The sequence below is a fragment of the Schistocerca gregaria genome, chromosome 9 (genome assembly GCF_023897955.1).
Source record: "Schistocerca gregaria isolate iqSchGreg1 chromosome 9, iqSchGreg1.2, whole genome shotgun sequence".
Taxonomy (NCBI): Eukaryota; Metazoa; Arthropoda; class Insecta; order Orthoptera; family Acrididae; genus Schistocerca; species Schistocerca gregaria.
Window position 1 is genome coordinate 254,445,152 of NC_064928.1, and position 16,054 is coordinate 254,461,205.

Genomic DNA, 16,054 nt, shown 5'->3' on the forward strand with positions numbered 1-16,054 from the left:
ACTTTGAACTACTTAAACCTAACTAACCTAAGGACATCACACACATCCATGCCTGAGGCAGGATTCGAACATGCAACAGTAGTGGCCGCATGGTTCCAGACTGAAGCGCCGAGAACAGCTTGGCCACACTGGCCGGCCCATATTTTTAATGATACAACACGTTTCATAATAATAATAATAATAATAATAATAATAATATGCTAAAGAACAGCACTCACAGACCGAGAAAGAGTTTGGAACAAGCAGCTTTAAAAAAATAGTTACATTAGCTGCAAAAAATTTTCAGATTTTTTGTTTTGTTTTGATCTTAAGAGAGAATCAATAATCCTATAGAACATTGTGAGGGACAGTAAAAAGAGCACACCAATCAGAATAATGATCAAAAGAGAGTGAAAGTGAATTCATGTTGTAATGTATATAGGCTCACATTATTTTATTTATTTTTTTAACTGTTTCCATTTGTATTGTGCACCAGTACCAAATGAGGTATTTTTTCAGTCAAAGTAGACTCAACAAATTATTCTAGTTCCAGATATACTCCCAGACAAATCTGAAGAAAATCACAAAATGGCATACCATAACTCACAATAATATTTTGATCTTGAGTCATAACAAGTAACTACAGATTTTTCCCTTACAAATTATTTTTGAAAAATTAAAATACTCCAAAGGATGCTGCAACCATACAGAAACATGTTCAGCATACAGCATATATATTAATAGCTGTATTTTGTGACAGTGAACCTCTAAAAATATTTTTTTTTCCATATCCAAGCATTTTACTTAATTTTTCCTTTATTACAGCATTCTTCCCAAGCTTCATGAATGTCTTTCATATTGTTTTGAGCTGCAAAGAGATTCTACATAAAGAGGGAGGATGAGTGGGTTATTAACTGTTTCGCTTTACTGTCTGCACCACATTATTTTTGAAAGTGTAGCAATCTGAAGAACAATGAAATTTACGGAGTTTGTTCCGTCCTATTGTTTTTCACTCGTTGTCACGGTTACAGCAACATTTTGAAAGAAATGCTGATAAGATTGGTGAGTAGTAAAGAACACTAGTTTAAAAACCCATGAAAGAATTACTTACGATTCTCCATCATCTCCCTGGTAGAACGCACTTTCTTCCCAGATGGGGTAAAATAATAGACATCTGCTAGTCCTTTTGTGGAACTACCACCAGCACTTCGGAACACGATCTCGCGCTTCCAACCTTTAAAGAAACATACAAGAATCAATAAGCATTTGAGCAATTACAGTTATCCTCATAAATCAGGCGGATAAGTGAAACATACAAAGAATTGTTCCTGATAATTTTACAGTAATGCTGTCGATGACAGAGTATCAGCATGTGACATGTATGGGCAATAAAATCAACAAAAATTTACGCAATACCACATAATTTGATGTCCTTCACACCCTGTTAAGTTTTGAAAATAAAAATTAACTTTTTTTTGCCAAACAATATGAAATGCATAACTAAGGTGCATAAATTTGTATCTAGTCTGATTTCACAACATAGTCGAATGGTTCGAATTTTAAGATTTCGGGGAAAAAAGTTTTGCAATTTACTGTGAGTACAGAAAAAAGTGATAAATTGTACTGACAAGATATGACTGTTTCTGCTGCTTAAAATTACTGTACATAAATCAGCAAAAGCCCAAAGACACCATTCGTGCAAACTACAAAAATGTTAGTCTTTGATGCCATGTAACATTTTAAAATAACTGCAGTCACAAAGCCTTTACTGAACACTCCCCTATCTTTTAGTTCATATTTAAGGACTCATTTATTACAATTATGTGCACCATTGTGTGTATCAGTGCATCTGTATGACCTGCTTAATTTCTGTCATGTGAGACACTTAAGAATCTCCTGCTTTCTATGTCACATTTTCCTCCTTGAAGCTTACTAAGTGCCCCTCCTGTGATGGATCTGGGAAATGTGTTATTTTCTACCGGAATTGTCCATACCAAATCTAATGAGGGGATGTTGTAAATGTTTTCTTATATTTATGTGAATTGTAATTTGCCTTGTTTTGTGCTAATTTGCTCATATGTTCGAGAGTGACAGCATATTGATTAATATTAGTAGATGTGACAAATAATATCAAAGAGACTGGCTACAAGTGGAAGCTTGTGTGTTGTGTGAAATGTCTTTGACACTGGAGTCGTCTTTGACTGTAGTCAGTCAGCAGTGAACACTCGGTGTGTGATGGTGGAACAATGTACAGGTCCCCATTACAATAATTTGCAAGTGACCAACAAAAATGAGTTATTCTACTTCTTTTTTATACAAACATCAAGAAGGAAGCACATTTGGAAAAATGGTATTTGAAGCACCAAAAATGAGGCAAACGCATTGAACCAGGACAGTTCCGCAGCCGACGAAACAGCATTATGGAATCGTACTTTCACTAGACGACTGAAGCCAACACAAAAAAGTCAAATATCATCTTATAAACATCAACGGAAAAGTGAGTACTGTCACGAAATGTTCTAAATTCAAGTATATAAAAATAAGGAGCATATTTCACTCCACACCCCCACTCTTTCATGATATATTTTTTCTTGGTTCCATTGTTCACAACTTTATCATAAACCACCAAAGAGTGTACTGGTATTACAATCTATTCTTTTGCTGTGACACAAAACTGCTTGTTGCTTGCAAACACACCAGCTTTGCATACAACCACACTCCCAGCTCTACTGCACAAAGCAAGACTACCTGTCATTCTCCTTTACCTATGTTTCAGTCTCACTGTATATAAAAATGAATTCGTCATTATATTAATGTGCTGTAAAGGAAACGGTACAATATATAAAATAGAAAGAAACTTCCACATGGGAAAAATATATTAAAAACAAAGATTCCAAGACTTACCAAGCGGGAAAGCACCGGTAGACGGGCACAATAAATAAATCACACAAACACACACACAGAATTTCTAGCTTTCGCAACCGACGACTGCTTCTTCAGGAAAGAGGGAAGGAGAGGGAAAGACGAAAGGATGTGGGTTTTAAGGGAGAGGGTAAGGAGTCATTCCAATCAAAGGAGCAGAAAGACTTACCTTAGGGGGAAAAAAGGACAGGTGTACACTCGCGCGCACACACACACACATATCCATCCGCACATACACAGACACAAGCAGACATTTGTAAAGGCAAAGAGTTTGGGCAGAGATGTCAGTCTAGGTGGAAGTACAGAGGCAGAGAAGTTGTTGAAAGACAGGTGAGGTATGAACGGCAGCAACTTGAAATTAGCGGAGGTTGAGGCCTGGCGGATATCGAGAAGAGAGGATATACTGAAGGGCGAGTTCCCATCTCCGGAGTTCGGATAGGTTGGTGTTGGTGGGAAGTATCCAGATAACTCTGACGGTGTAACACTGTGCCAAGATGTGCTGGCTGTGCATCAAGGCATGTTTAGCCACAGGGTGATCCTCATTACCAACAAACACTGTCTGCCTGTGTCCATTCATGCGAATGGACAGTTTGTTGCTGGTCATTCCCGCATAGAAAGCGTCACAGTGCAGGCAGGTCAGTTGGTAAATCACGTGGGTGCTTTCACACGTGGCTCTCCCTTTGATCGTGTACACCTTTCGGGTTACAGGACTGGAGTAAGTGGTGGTGGGAGGGTGCATAGGACAGGTTTTACACCAGGGGCGGTTACAAGGGTAGGAGCCAGAGGGTAGGGAAGGTGGTTTGGGGATTTCATAGGGATGAACCAAGAGGTTACGAAGGTTAGGTGGACGGCGGAAAGACACTCTTGGTGGAGTGTGGAGGATTTCATGAAGGATGGATCTCATTTCGGGGCAGGATTTTAGGAAGTCATATCCCTGCTGGAGAGCCACATTCAGTCTGATCCAGTCCCGGGAAGTATCCTGTCACAAGTGGGACACTTTTAGGGTACTTCTGTGAGAGGTTCTGGGTTTGAGGGGATGAGGAAGTGGCTCTGGTTATTTGCTTCTGTACCAGGTCGGGAGGGTAGTTGCAGGAAGCGAAAGCCGTTTTCAGATGGTTGGTGTAATGGTTGAGGGATTCAGGACTGGAGCAGATTCGTTTGCCACGAAGGCCTAGGCTGTAGGGAAGGGACTGTTTGATATGGAATGGGTGGCAGCTGTCATAATGGAGGTACTGTTGCTTGTTGGTGGGTTTGATGTGGACGGTTGTGTGAAGCTGGCCATTGGACAGATGGAGGTCAACGTCAAGGAAAGTGGCATTGGATTTGGAGTAGAACCAGGTGAATCTGATGAAACCAAAGGAGTTGAGGTTGGAGAGGAAATTCTGGAGTTTTTCTTAACTGTGAGTCCAGATCATGAAGATGTCGTCAATAAATCTGTACCAAACTTTGGGTTGGCAGGCTTGGGTAACCAAGAAGGCTTCCTCTAAGTGACCCATAAATAGGTTGGCATACGAGGGGGCCATCCTGGTACCCATGGCTGTGATTTTTAGGAAGTAGGTAGAAGGTAGGAGTGCGAGGTGTCGGTGGGGTCAGGAGTTTGATGGAGTCAGGTGAAAGGTTTTGTAGGGGGCCTAAGGTTCTGAGGATTCCTTGAAGCTCGGCATGGACATCAGGAATGGGATAACCTTGGCAAACTTTGTATGCAGAGTTCTCTGAAAGCTGACGCAACCCTCAGCCACATACTCCCAACGATCAAGTACCACGGTCGTGGAACCCTTGTCAGCCGGAAGAATGATGATGGATCGGTTAGCTTTCAGATCACGGATAGCCTGGGCTTCGGCTGTGGTGATGTTTGCAGTAGGATTAAGGTTTTTCAAGAAAGATTGAGAGGCAAGGCTGGAAGTGAGAAATTCCTGGAAGGTATGGAGAGGGTGATTTTGAGGAAGAGGATGTGGGTCCCGCTGTGATGGAGGACGGAAATGTTCCAGGCAGGGTTCAATTTGGATAGTGCCTTGGGGAGTTGGATCATTAGGAGTGGGATCAGGATTATTTTTCTTCGTGGCAAAGTGATATTTCCAGCAGAGACTACGAGTGTAGGACAGTAAATCTTTGACAAGGGCAGTATAGTTGAATCTGGGAATGGGGCTGAAGGTGGGGCCTTTGGATAGGACAGAGGTTTCGGATTGGGAGAGAGGTTTGGAGGAAAGGTTAACTATTGAATTGGGGTGTTGTGGTTCCAGATTGTGTTGACTAGAATTTTGAGGTGTTGGGGGGAATGGAACTGGAAGTGGGAGATTGAGTAGATGGGAGAGACTGGGTCTGTGTGAAATGAGAGCCGGTTGAGGTTTGTTGGAAAGGTTGTGGAGGGTGAGTGAGTTGCCTTTCCCGAGGTGGGAAACCAGGAGATTGGATAGTTTTTTGAGGTGGAGGGTGGCATGCTGTTCTAATTTGCGGTTGGCCTGTAGGAGGATGCTATGAACAGCCGGTGTGGATGTGAGAGAGGAAAGATTGAGGACTTTGATTTGGGATAGGAGTTGATGGGTGTGTTCATTGGCCGAGTCGATGTATAGGTGAAGGATTAGGCGGGTGAGGGCTATGGATTGTGCTGTTTGGAACTGGTATAAGGACTGATGGAAAGAAGGATTGCAGCCAGAGATGGGAACTTTAAGTGTGAGGCAAGACTGAGTAAATAAAAGATGGGAGCGTAATCTGGCTAGGGTGAAGGCATGTTTGCGGAGGGAATGTAAATAAAATTTAATGGGGTCGTTGTAGGGATGTTGTGAGGTTGACATGGTATTAGGTGGAAAGGGTAATATGAGGTTAAAGTGAAAATAAATAGATATATATATAGGGAGAGACAAAGGTGTGAAAAAAGTCGAAAAAGTGTTGGTTTGAGATGAGCTATGTTGATCCTGTGCTGAACTTAGGTTGGTGAACAACAATGGGTGCAGAGGTTAGCTAGTTGTGATGTCTCCAAAACACGTTACAGGGTGGGGAAATTCAGGAAAATTTCGAAAAAAAAAATGCGTGTAAATGTATTTAAAGGACTGGTTATGTGCTGGCAGGTCATGAAAATGAGGCTAACAATTATTTGACGAAGAAATAATAATGTTTAAACCTGTGGGAAGCTGCTAAAAAATGATCTGTTATATGGGAAAAACGGGAATGGAAATAAAACGAAAGTTGTTGGAAATAGCTGAGATGGTTGTTTAATGGGTGAGAGGAACTGAAGCTGTGAAATAGTATTCACGAGTTTACACGAAATGTTTGTAAACTTGGAACAGTGGATTTTATAGCAGCGGTAATGTTGAAAGCATTAAAGTTTTTAGGTTATGGTTTGGAAGTAAATTATGTATTATTATAATTAGGCAGGATAAAATGTGGTGGATTATGGAAAAAGGGAAGATGAATACAAAGTGAAACTACTTGTGCAAACAAAAAGAGAAAGTAAGATGATAGAAAAGATTTCGAAATGCAACAGAGACAATAACAAACGTAATTGTTGGGTTCAAATTTACATTGTGTGTGTGTGTGTGTGTGTGTGTGTGTGTGTAATGAGGATCACTCTGTGGCTAAACATGCCTTAGTGCACAGCCAGCACATCTTGGCACAGTGTTACACCGTCCGAGTTATCTGGATACTTCCCACCAACACCAACCTATCCGAACTCCGGAGATGGGAACTTGCCCTTAAATATATCCTCTCTTCTTGTTATCCACCAGGCCTCAATCTCCGCTAATTTCAAGTTGCCGCAACTCATACCTCACCTGTCATTCAACATCACCTTTGCCTCCACACTTCCACCTTGACTTACATCTCTGCCCATACTCTTTGCCTTTAAATATGTCTGCTTGTGTCTGTGTATGTATGGATGGATATGTGTGTGTGTGTGTGTGTGTGTGTGTGTGTGTGTGTGTGTGTGTGTGTGCGTGCGTGCGCACGAGTATATACCTATCCTTTTTTCCCCCTAATGTAAGTCTTTCCGCTCCCGGGATTGGAATGACTCCTTACCCTCTCCCTTAAAACCCACATCCTTTCATTTTTCCTTTTCCTTCCCTCTTTCCTGACGAAGCAGCTGCCGGTTGCGAAAGCTCAAATTCTGTGTGTGTGTTTGTCTTTTTTTAATTTACATCATCGTTAATTTGAACCCAACAATTACGTTTGTTATTGTCTCTGTTGCATTTCGAAATCTTCTCTATCATCTTACTTTCTCTCTTTGTTTGTACAAGCAGTTTCACTTTGTATTCATCTTCCCCTATTCCGTAATCTACCATACATTTTATCCTGCCTAATTATACTCAATAATACGTAATTTACTTCCAAACCATAACCTAAAAAATTTTTAACGCTTTCAACATAACCGCTGCTATAAAATCCACTGTTCCAAGTTTACAAACATTTCGTGTCAACTCGTGAATACTATTTCACAGCTTCAGTTCCTTTCACCCATTAAACAACCATCTCAGCTATTTCCAACCACTTTTGTGTTATTTCCATTCCCGTTTTTTCCCACATAACCGATCTTTTTTAGCAGCTTCCCACAAGTTTAAACGTTATTATTTCTTCATCAAACAATTGTTAGCCTCATTCTCATAACCTGCCAGTGCAAAACCAGTCCTTTGAATACATTTACACGCATATTTTTCGAGATTTTATTCGAAAAATTTTTTCGAAATTTTATTTTTTCAGGAAATCTTTTTCAAGACTTTTTTCGAAAAATTTTTTTCTTTTTCTTTCGTAACTTTTTTCATGAATATTTTTTTTTCGAAATTTTCCTGAATTTCCCCACGGTTTAACATGTTTTGGAGATAACACAACTACCTAACCTTTGCACCCATTGTTGTTCACCAACATAAGTTCACCACAGGATCAACATAGCTCATCTCAAACCAACACTTTTTCGACTTTTTTCACACCTTTATCTCTCCCTATATATATTTCTATTTATTTTCACTTTAACCTCATATTACCCTTGCACCTTCTAATACCATGTCTACCTCACAACATCCCTACAACGACCCCATTAAATTTTATTTACATTCCCTCCGCAAACATGCCTTCACCCTAGCCAGATTACGCTACCATCTTTTATTTACTCAGGCTTGCCTGACATTTGGCATTACTCCCAAAGGCCTCACACTTAAAGTTCCCATCTCTGGCTGCAATCCTTCTTTCCATCAGTCCTTATACCAGTTCCAAACAGCACAATCCATAGCCCTCACCCGCCTAATCCTTCACCTATATATCGACTCGGCCAATGAACACACCCGTCAACTCCTATCCCAAATCAAAGTCCTCAATCTTTCCTCTCCCACATCCACATCGGCTATTCATAGCATCCTCCTACAGGCCAACCGCAAATTAGAACAGCATGCCACCCTCCACCTCAAAAAACTATCCAATCTCCTGGTTTCCCACCTCGGGAAAGGCAACTCACTCACCCTCCACAACCTTCCCAACAAACCTCAAGCTCCTCTCATTGCACACAAACCCAGCCTCTCCCACCTACTCAATCTCCCACTTCCAGCTCCACTCCCCCCAACATCTCAAAATTCTAGTCAACACAATCTGGAACCACAACACCCCAATTCAATAGTTAACCTTTCCTCCAAACCTCTATCCCAATCCGAAACCTCTGTCCTATCCAAAGGCTTCATCTTCAGCCCCACTCCATGGTTCAACCAAACTGCCCTTGTCAAAGATTTACTGTCCTACACTCGTAGTCTCTGCTGGAAATATCACTTTGCCACGAAGAAAAATAATCCTGATCCCACTCCCCAAGACACTATCCAAATTGAACCCTGCCTGGAACATTTCCGTCCTCCATCACAGCGGGACCTACATCCTCTTCCTCAAAATCACCCTCTCCATACCTTCCAGGAATTTCTCACTTCCAGCCTTGCCTCTCAATCTTTCTTGAAAAACCTTAATCCTACTCCAAACATCACCACAGCCGAAGCCCAGGCTATCCGTGATCTGAAAGCTAACCGATCCATCATCATTCTTTCGGCTGACAAGGGTTCCACGACCGTGGTACTTGATCGTTGGGAGTATGTGGCTGAGGGACTGCGTCAGCTTTCAGACATCTCTACATACAAAGTTTGCCAAGGTAATCCCATTCCTGATGTCCAGGCGGAGCTTCAAGGGATCCTCAGAACCTTAGGCCCCCTACAAAACCTTTCACCTGAAACCATCAAACTCCTGACCCCACCGACACCTCGCACTCCTACCTTCTACCTACTTCCTAAAATTCACAAACCCAAACATCCTGGCCGCCCCATTGTAGCTGGTTACCAAGCCCCCACAGAATGTATCTCTGCCTATGTAGATCAACACCTTCAACCCATTACATGCAGTCTCCCATCCTTCATCAAAGACACCAACCACTTTCTGGAACGCCTGAAATCCGTACCCAGTCTGTTACCCCCGGAAACCATCCTTGTAACCATTGATGCCAATTCCTTATACACAAATATCCTGCACGTCCAGGGCCTAGCTGCAATGGAGCACTTCCTTTCGCGCCGATCACCTGCCACCCTACCCAAAACCTCTTTCCTTGTCACCTTAGCCAGTTTCATCCTGACCCACAATTTCTTCACTTTTGAAGGCCAGACATACCAACAATTAAAGGGAACAGCCATGGGTACCAGGATGGCCCCCTCGTATGCCAACCTATTTATGGGTCGCTTAGAGGAAGCCTTCTTGGTTACCCAAGCCTGCCAACCCAAAGTTTGGTACAGATTTATTGATGACATCTTCATGATCTGGACTCACAGTGAAGAACAACTCCAGAATTTCCTCTCCAACCTCAACTCCTTTGGTTCAATCAGATTCACCTGGTCCTACTCCAAATCCCATGCCACTTTCCTTGACGTTGACCTCCATCTGTCCAATGGCCAGCTTCACACAACCGTCCACATCAAACCCACCAACAAGCAACAGTACCTCCATTATGACAGCTGCCACCCATTCCATATCAAACGGTCCCTTCCCTACAGCCTAGGCCTTCATGGCAAACGAATCTGCTCCAGTCCTGAATCCCTGGACCATTACACCAACAACCTGAAAACAGCTTTCGCATCCGGCAACTACCCTCCCGACCTGGTACAGAAGCAGATAACCAGAGCCACTACCTCATCCCCTCAAACCCAGAACCTCTCACAGAAGAACCCCAAAAGTGCCCCACTTGTGACAGGATACTTCCCGGGACTGGATCAGACTCTGAATGTGGCTCTCCAGCAGGGATACGACTTCCTAAAATCCTGCCCCGAAATGAGATCCATCCTTCATGAAATCCTCCCTACTCCACCAAGAGTGTCTTTCCGCCGTCCACCTAACCTTCGTGTGAAAGCACCCACATGATTTACCAACTGACCTGCCTACACTGTGACGCTTTCTATGTGGGAATGACCAGCAACAAACTGTCCATTCGCATGAATGGACACAGGCAGACAGTGTTTGTTGGTAATGAGGATCACCCTGTGACTAAACATGCCTTAGTGCACAACCAGCACATCTTGGCACAGTGTTACACCGTCCGAGTTATCTGGATACTTCCCACCAACACCAACCTATCTGAACTCCGGAGATGGGAACTTGCCCTTCAATATATCCTCTCTTCTCGTTATCCACCAGGCCTCAACCTCCGCTAACTTCAAGTTGCCGCCACTCATACCTCACCTGTCATTCAACATCATCATTGCCTCCACACTTCCGCCTTGACTTACATCTCTGCCCATACTCTTTGCCTTTAAATATGTCTGCTTGTGTCTGTGTATGTATGGATGGATATGTGTGTGTGTGTGTGTGTGTGTGTGTGTGTGTGTGTATGTGTGTGTGTGTGTGTGTGTGTGTGTGTGTGTGTGTGTGCGCGCACGAGTATATACCTATCCTTTTTTCCCCCTAAGGTAAGTCTTTCCACTCCCGGGATTGGAATGACTCCTTACCCTCTCCCTTAAAACCCACATCCTTTCATCTTTCCTTTTCCTTCCCTCTTTCCTGACGAAGCAGCCACTGGTTGCAAAAGCTCAAATTCTGTGTGTGTGGTTTTTTTTTTCCCCCCATTGTGCCTATCTACCGGCGCTTTCCCGCTTGGTAAGTCTTGGAATCTTTGTTTTTAATATATTTTTCCCATGTGGAAGTTTCTTTCTATTATATATATCCTGAAAATGGCATCATTCTTCTTACCAAGTGTTGATAACAGATTTGTGAGAACAGAAATATATCTAACATTTTCTTAAACAGAAGTTAATAAAGTCTTTTTTTTCCAAACTATAGTAAATTGTTTCAGGTCTGCAAATTAGCTTGGACCTGAAAGTAGAAGTATTGGGAAAATGCCCAGCAGTGGGGCAAGAAGACTGGGATAAGAGGCTGGCACAGGGTAGGTGGATTTAAATAAGTGACTGGCACTCTAAGTACTAACATCAAGTTCTTTCTCTGCATATCTAACAGCTGGTTGCAAATGGCACCTGTAAAGTGTGGTCAAAGTAACCCTGCATGGGTATGCTGTTAAATACAAGGGATATCTTCCTTTATGCAATAGTTACAGGGTTAATATTTTCCTCGAGATTCTGACACAATACAGGTGGCCTGCTCACATTCTTCAAAATGTGCTCTAATTAAGTCTTTGAAGAAAAGGTCTGACACACAAATAGCAATAATGTTCATCATAAAGGCATCAAATAAGGTTTTCACCAAGACACTGACCAGATCAGTCAAGAGAATCCATTGTACATTTTTTGACCACAAATTTTTAACTGTTGCAGCTGCATGGGGAGCATGATAGTGTCTTAAATGTTTTGTGAAAACACGAGTGTTCATTTCACTAATGAAAGTAACTGTGCGATAACTTAAGCTCCTTTTACATGATTGACTTTCTTGTTTCCAATGACTACTCGAGTCAATTGTGTCTCCTGCAAGTCCTTTGATGTTTCATTCACATGCTGATCTTGTCTGTTTTGAGTAGTCTTCTTCATTTAAATGTGTCGGCACCAAAATTACCGGTGTTATGAGAGCTGTCTGATGTGCAGTTTGCCATCTGAATGGTGAAAGTGAGATTACGAGGGACTATCCCTTTTACGGAAAAATTGAAATAAAGTAACAGAATGTAAGACAAGTAATGAAAATAGAGTTTATTAATGACCAACACAGAATTCATAGTTGAAGTCCTTGTCAAAGGTCATGTAGTAAATTTTTCACACTCTTGAGAACTGAAAGAACAGGGAAAGTGTCAGCCAAACATTTCACAATGTATACACTTATTTGCTCAAGAAAATATATATACTTGCAAACACATCATCAGACAACGTAAATAGTTTGTTTTTGCTTAATCTTTCCTATTGTTTTAATTGTAAGTGTCAAATAACAACAAAAATTATTTTTCTAATCCAATGGGCCACATTTTTTTCACTGTTCGAATAATTTATCTATTTAAATTATTATTTACACGCAGTGTAGGTTTTTTTCCTCTCTGTAAAGCGCAAACACTTTTGCTTTCAGTTACTTCGTCTCACTTGTAGGACAACACTAGTAGGAAAAAAATACAGGGTCCTTGTGCAGCTTTTCAAAGTATCATGAAAACAAAGCAAGCAACATAATAAAAGATTAAGCAGACATGAAAGCATAAAATCCCTTTCTGTAATAGGAGTAAGCTTGACCAGAATATGAGCAGACCCCGCAGTAGTCCCTTGTCTCTGCACATCCAGCATTGTCAGAAATTTAGAACTCAACATTCAGCACAATCTATAGAACACACACACACACACACACACACACACACACACACACACACACCATAATTGATTGCTGATTTACACAAAAAAGCTGGGATTGTGACACACACCTGAGGGACTACTTTGACGATAACAGAGGACATTAGGGCATAATTATAGTTTCCTGATTTTTTACAATACAATTCTTGGATATTTTGGGTAGTACCTCGTAGTTGGAAAGGCAACAGTCTGGATGACTCAATGATCTGGCCTTTGTAACAAAGCCAACATGGCCTTCTTACGTTCGCACTACAAACAGCTGAAAAGCAAAGGGAAACTACAGACACTATTTTTTTTTTTTTGAGCGTATGCAGCTCTTTTGTATGGCTTAATAATCACAGCAAACTCTTAAGTAAACTATCCCAGAGGTCAAACTGCTCTCTATTTGGACCTCTGGACGGGGACTTAGGAGGTGGAAGGGAAATTAAATCAATAGATATAGTGGGAATATACAAACTCGATAGAGGTCTGCAGGAGCAGATCTAACAATGAATAACAAAATAAAATGCAGGAAAGTTAGTTACTGTATACAGCATAGTGAATGAATTATTCTACCCAAGATAGACACGAAGCCAACCCCCAGTACAGTCATATAAGTTTATATGCCAACTACCTCCACAAATCATGGAGAGACTAGAAAAACGCGCAACGAGACTTTGGAAATTATTCAGATAGGTAAAGGGGATGAAATTTTAATTGTAATGGGGTACTGAAATTTGGAAAATTGGAAATTCGTGGTAAGTTCTATGGGATCAAATTGCTGAGGTCTTCGGTCCCTCAGCTTACACATTACTTAAAGTAACTTACACTAAGGACAACACACGCCCATGCCCGAGGGAGGACTTGAACCTCCTATGGGGGGAGAGGCTGCGGAGCTGCACAAACCATGGCAAGGTGCCTCTGACAACACAGTTACCCTTCGTGGCCTGAAATTTTGTAGTGAGTAGGAAAAGGAAGGAGAAGGAGGAGGAGAAGGAAAAATAGTACGGGATCATGGACTGGGAGAGAGAAATGAAAGGTGAACCATGTAGTAGAATTCTGCACACAGCGTAATTTGGTCATTGGTAATATTTGGTTTAAAAATCATGGAAAAGGTGGTTAGCATAACAGAGACCTTGAGGTACAGAAATGTTTCAAATAGATTCTAGTGGTTCAGGCATAGATTTCGAAACCTGCAATCATTTCCAATGGTAGATGTGAATTCTGATAACAACTGGCTGAAACAGGGGAAAGGAATGCAATAGAAGACGAATGGGTAGCTCTGAGAAATGAAGTTAAGGTAGCACAAGCTTACAGATGTCAAGTAGAAATACTTGGATAACACAGGAGATACTGAACTGATAAAAAGGACAAAATATAAAAGCGAATACAAAGGTCTAAAAAATGAGATTGACAGAAAGTACAAAATGGCTGAGAAAGAGTGGCTAGAGGACAAATACAATGCTGTAGCAACATGCATACCTGTGGGGATATACAGGTCACCCACAGGAAAATTAGAGGGACCTCTGGAAGAAACAGAAGCACCTGGGTGAATATCAAGAGCACAGATGGCACGCCAGTACTAAGGAAAGAAAGTAAAACTGAAAAGTATAAGGAAAATATAGGTCTAAAGAAGGGAAACAAACTTGATAACAATTTCATAGAAACGGAACAGGAAGTATGTAAAGATGAGATGGGAGATACGACACTGAAAGAAGTATTCCACATAGCTCCCAAAGACTTAGTGCAAACAATGCCAATGGAGTAGATAAAATTTTCCCAGAATTAATGAGCTCCTCGGGAGAAACAGCCACAACAAAATTATCCCGCCTGGTGTGTGCAAGGTATGTAAAACAGGCAGACTTCAAGAAGAATGTAATACTCCCACTTCCAAAGAAGGCAAGTGCTGACAGGTGCGACAACTACTGTATCATCTGTTTAATAAGCCACTGCTGTAAAATATTGACATGAATTATTTACAGAGGAATGGAGTGATTGGTAAAAACCAACCTTGAGGAACAAAGTTTGGGTTCCGGAGAAACGTAGCAACACACAACACAGCACTGACTATTTTTTACCTTAGAAGATATGTTGGAAAAAGGCAAAGCTATATTTTTAACAATTGTAGGTTTAATGAAAACTTTTAACACTGCTGACTGGACTTCACTCTTTAAAATTCTGAAGGTAGGAGGGATACAGTACAGGGAGGGCAAATTTATTTTCAACTTTTACAGAAATCAGACTGCATTTATAAGAGTTGAAGTAAATCAAATGAAAGCATTGGTTGAGAAGGTGGTGAGACAGGGCTGTAGCCTATCCCCTATGTTATTCAATCTGTACACTGAGTAAGCTGTGACGGAAATTGAGATAAAACTTGTAAATGGAATTAAGAGTTCAGGTAGAAGAAACAAAAACTTTAAGGTTCGCTGACGATATCATAATTCTGTAGAGAGACGACACAGGACTGGAAGTGCAGATGAATGGGATGGATGGTCTATTGAACAGAAATCATACCACGAACATTAGCAGAAGTAGAACAAGAGTATCAGAAAATAGTCAAATTAAATCTGACAATGCTGAGAGAATTACATTAGGAAATGAGACAATAAGAGTAGTAGGTGAGCTCTGCTGATTCAGCAGCAAAATAACTCATGATGGTCAAAATAAAGAAGAAATAATAAGAGGCAGACTGGCAATAGTGAGATAAGCATTTCAGGACAGAGAAATCTGTTAAAATCTAACATCAATTTATGTGTTGCGAAGTCTTTTCTGGAGGCATTTGTCTGATGAATAGCATTATGTGGAAATGAAGTGTGAATGATAAGCAGTTCAAACAAGAATAGAATAGATGAATGCTTTAGATTAGATGGGAAGATTAACTAATAAAGAGCTACTGAACTGAAGTGGTGAACAAAGAAATGGGGAGAGGGGAGGGGGTGGTGTAAAAACTGTAGAGGGAGATCAAGGCTTGAATGCAGTAAGCATATTCAAATAAGATGTCTGGACTGGTAATTATACAGAGAGGAAGAGGCTTGCACAGGATAGACTACCAAGGAGCTACATCAAACCAGTTTTCTGATTAAAAGCAACTCCAACTACAACAATAACAACCAAGATTAACGAGGGAAGGCTTCGAGAAACTGAGAAACTGGAGGGAAATAAATTAATGCATAATCCTTTCTTTTGTGTCATTTGATTGCTCCCATTTTTGTTAAAAGTCTTCTGCTATGCTACTGAACAAACACAGACATAAACTGTCATCAGGATTCCAGTCCCAATGTACCCTGCAGCAGCTGTTACTTAGCTCGGTGTTATTTTCACGACTAGTAAACCCATTACATGATTTTACCCAGGCAAAGACAACATATTTGCTTTTTTCCACCTCAACGCCTGGAACTCAATTA

The 16,054-nt window shown here is 41.2% G+C and overlaps 1 protein-coding gene across 2 annotated transcripts in view; it reads right to left on the reverse strand.

Annotated features, from left to right (window-relative positions):
- The window catches only part of LOC126291581 (uncharacterized), a 172,685-nt gene that overhangs the window by 102,684 nt on the left and 53,947 nt on the right, over positions 1 to 16,054 (reverse strand). For both annotated transcript variants that reach the window (XM_049985114.1, XM_049985113.1), the window contains exon 4: positions 1,091 to 1,213. In XM_049985114.1, the coding sequence (XP_049841071.1) occupies positions 1,091 to 1,213 (123 nt within the window). The remainder of the gene's footprint in view (positions 1 to 1,090; positions 1,214 to 16,054) is intronic.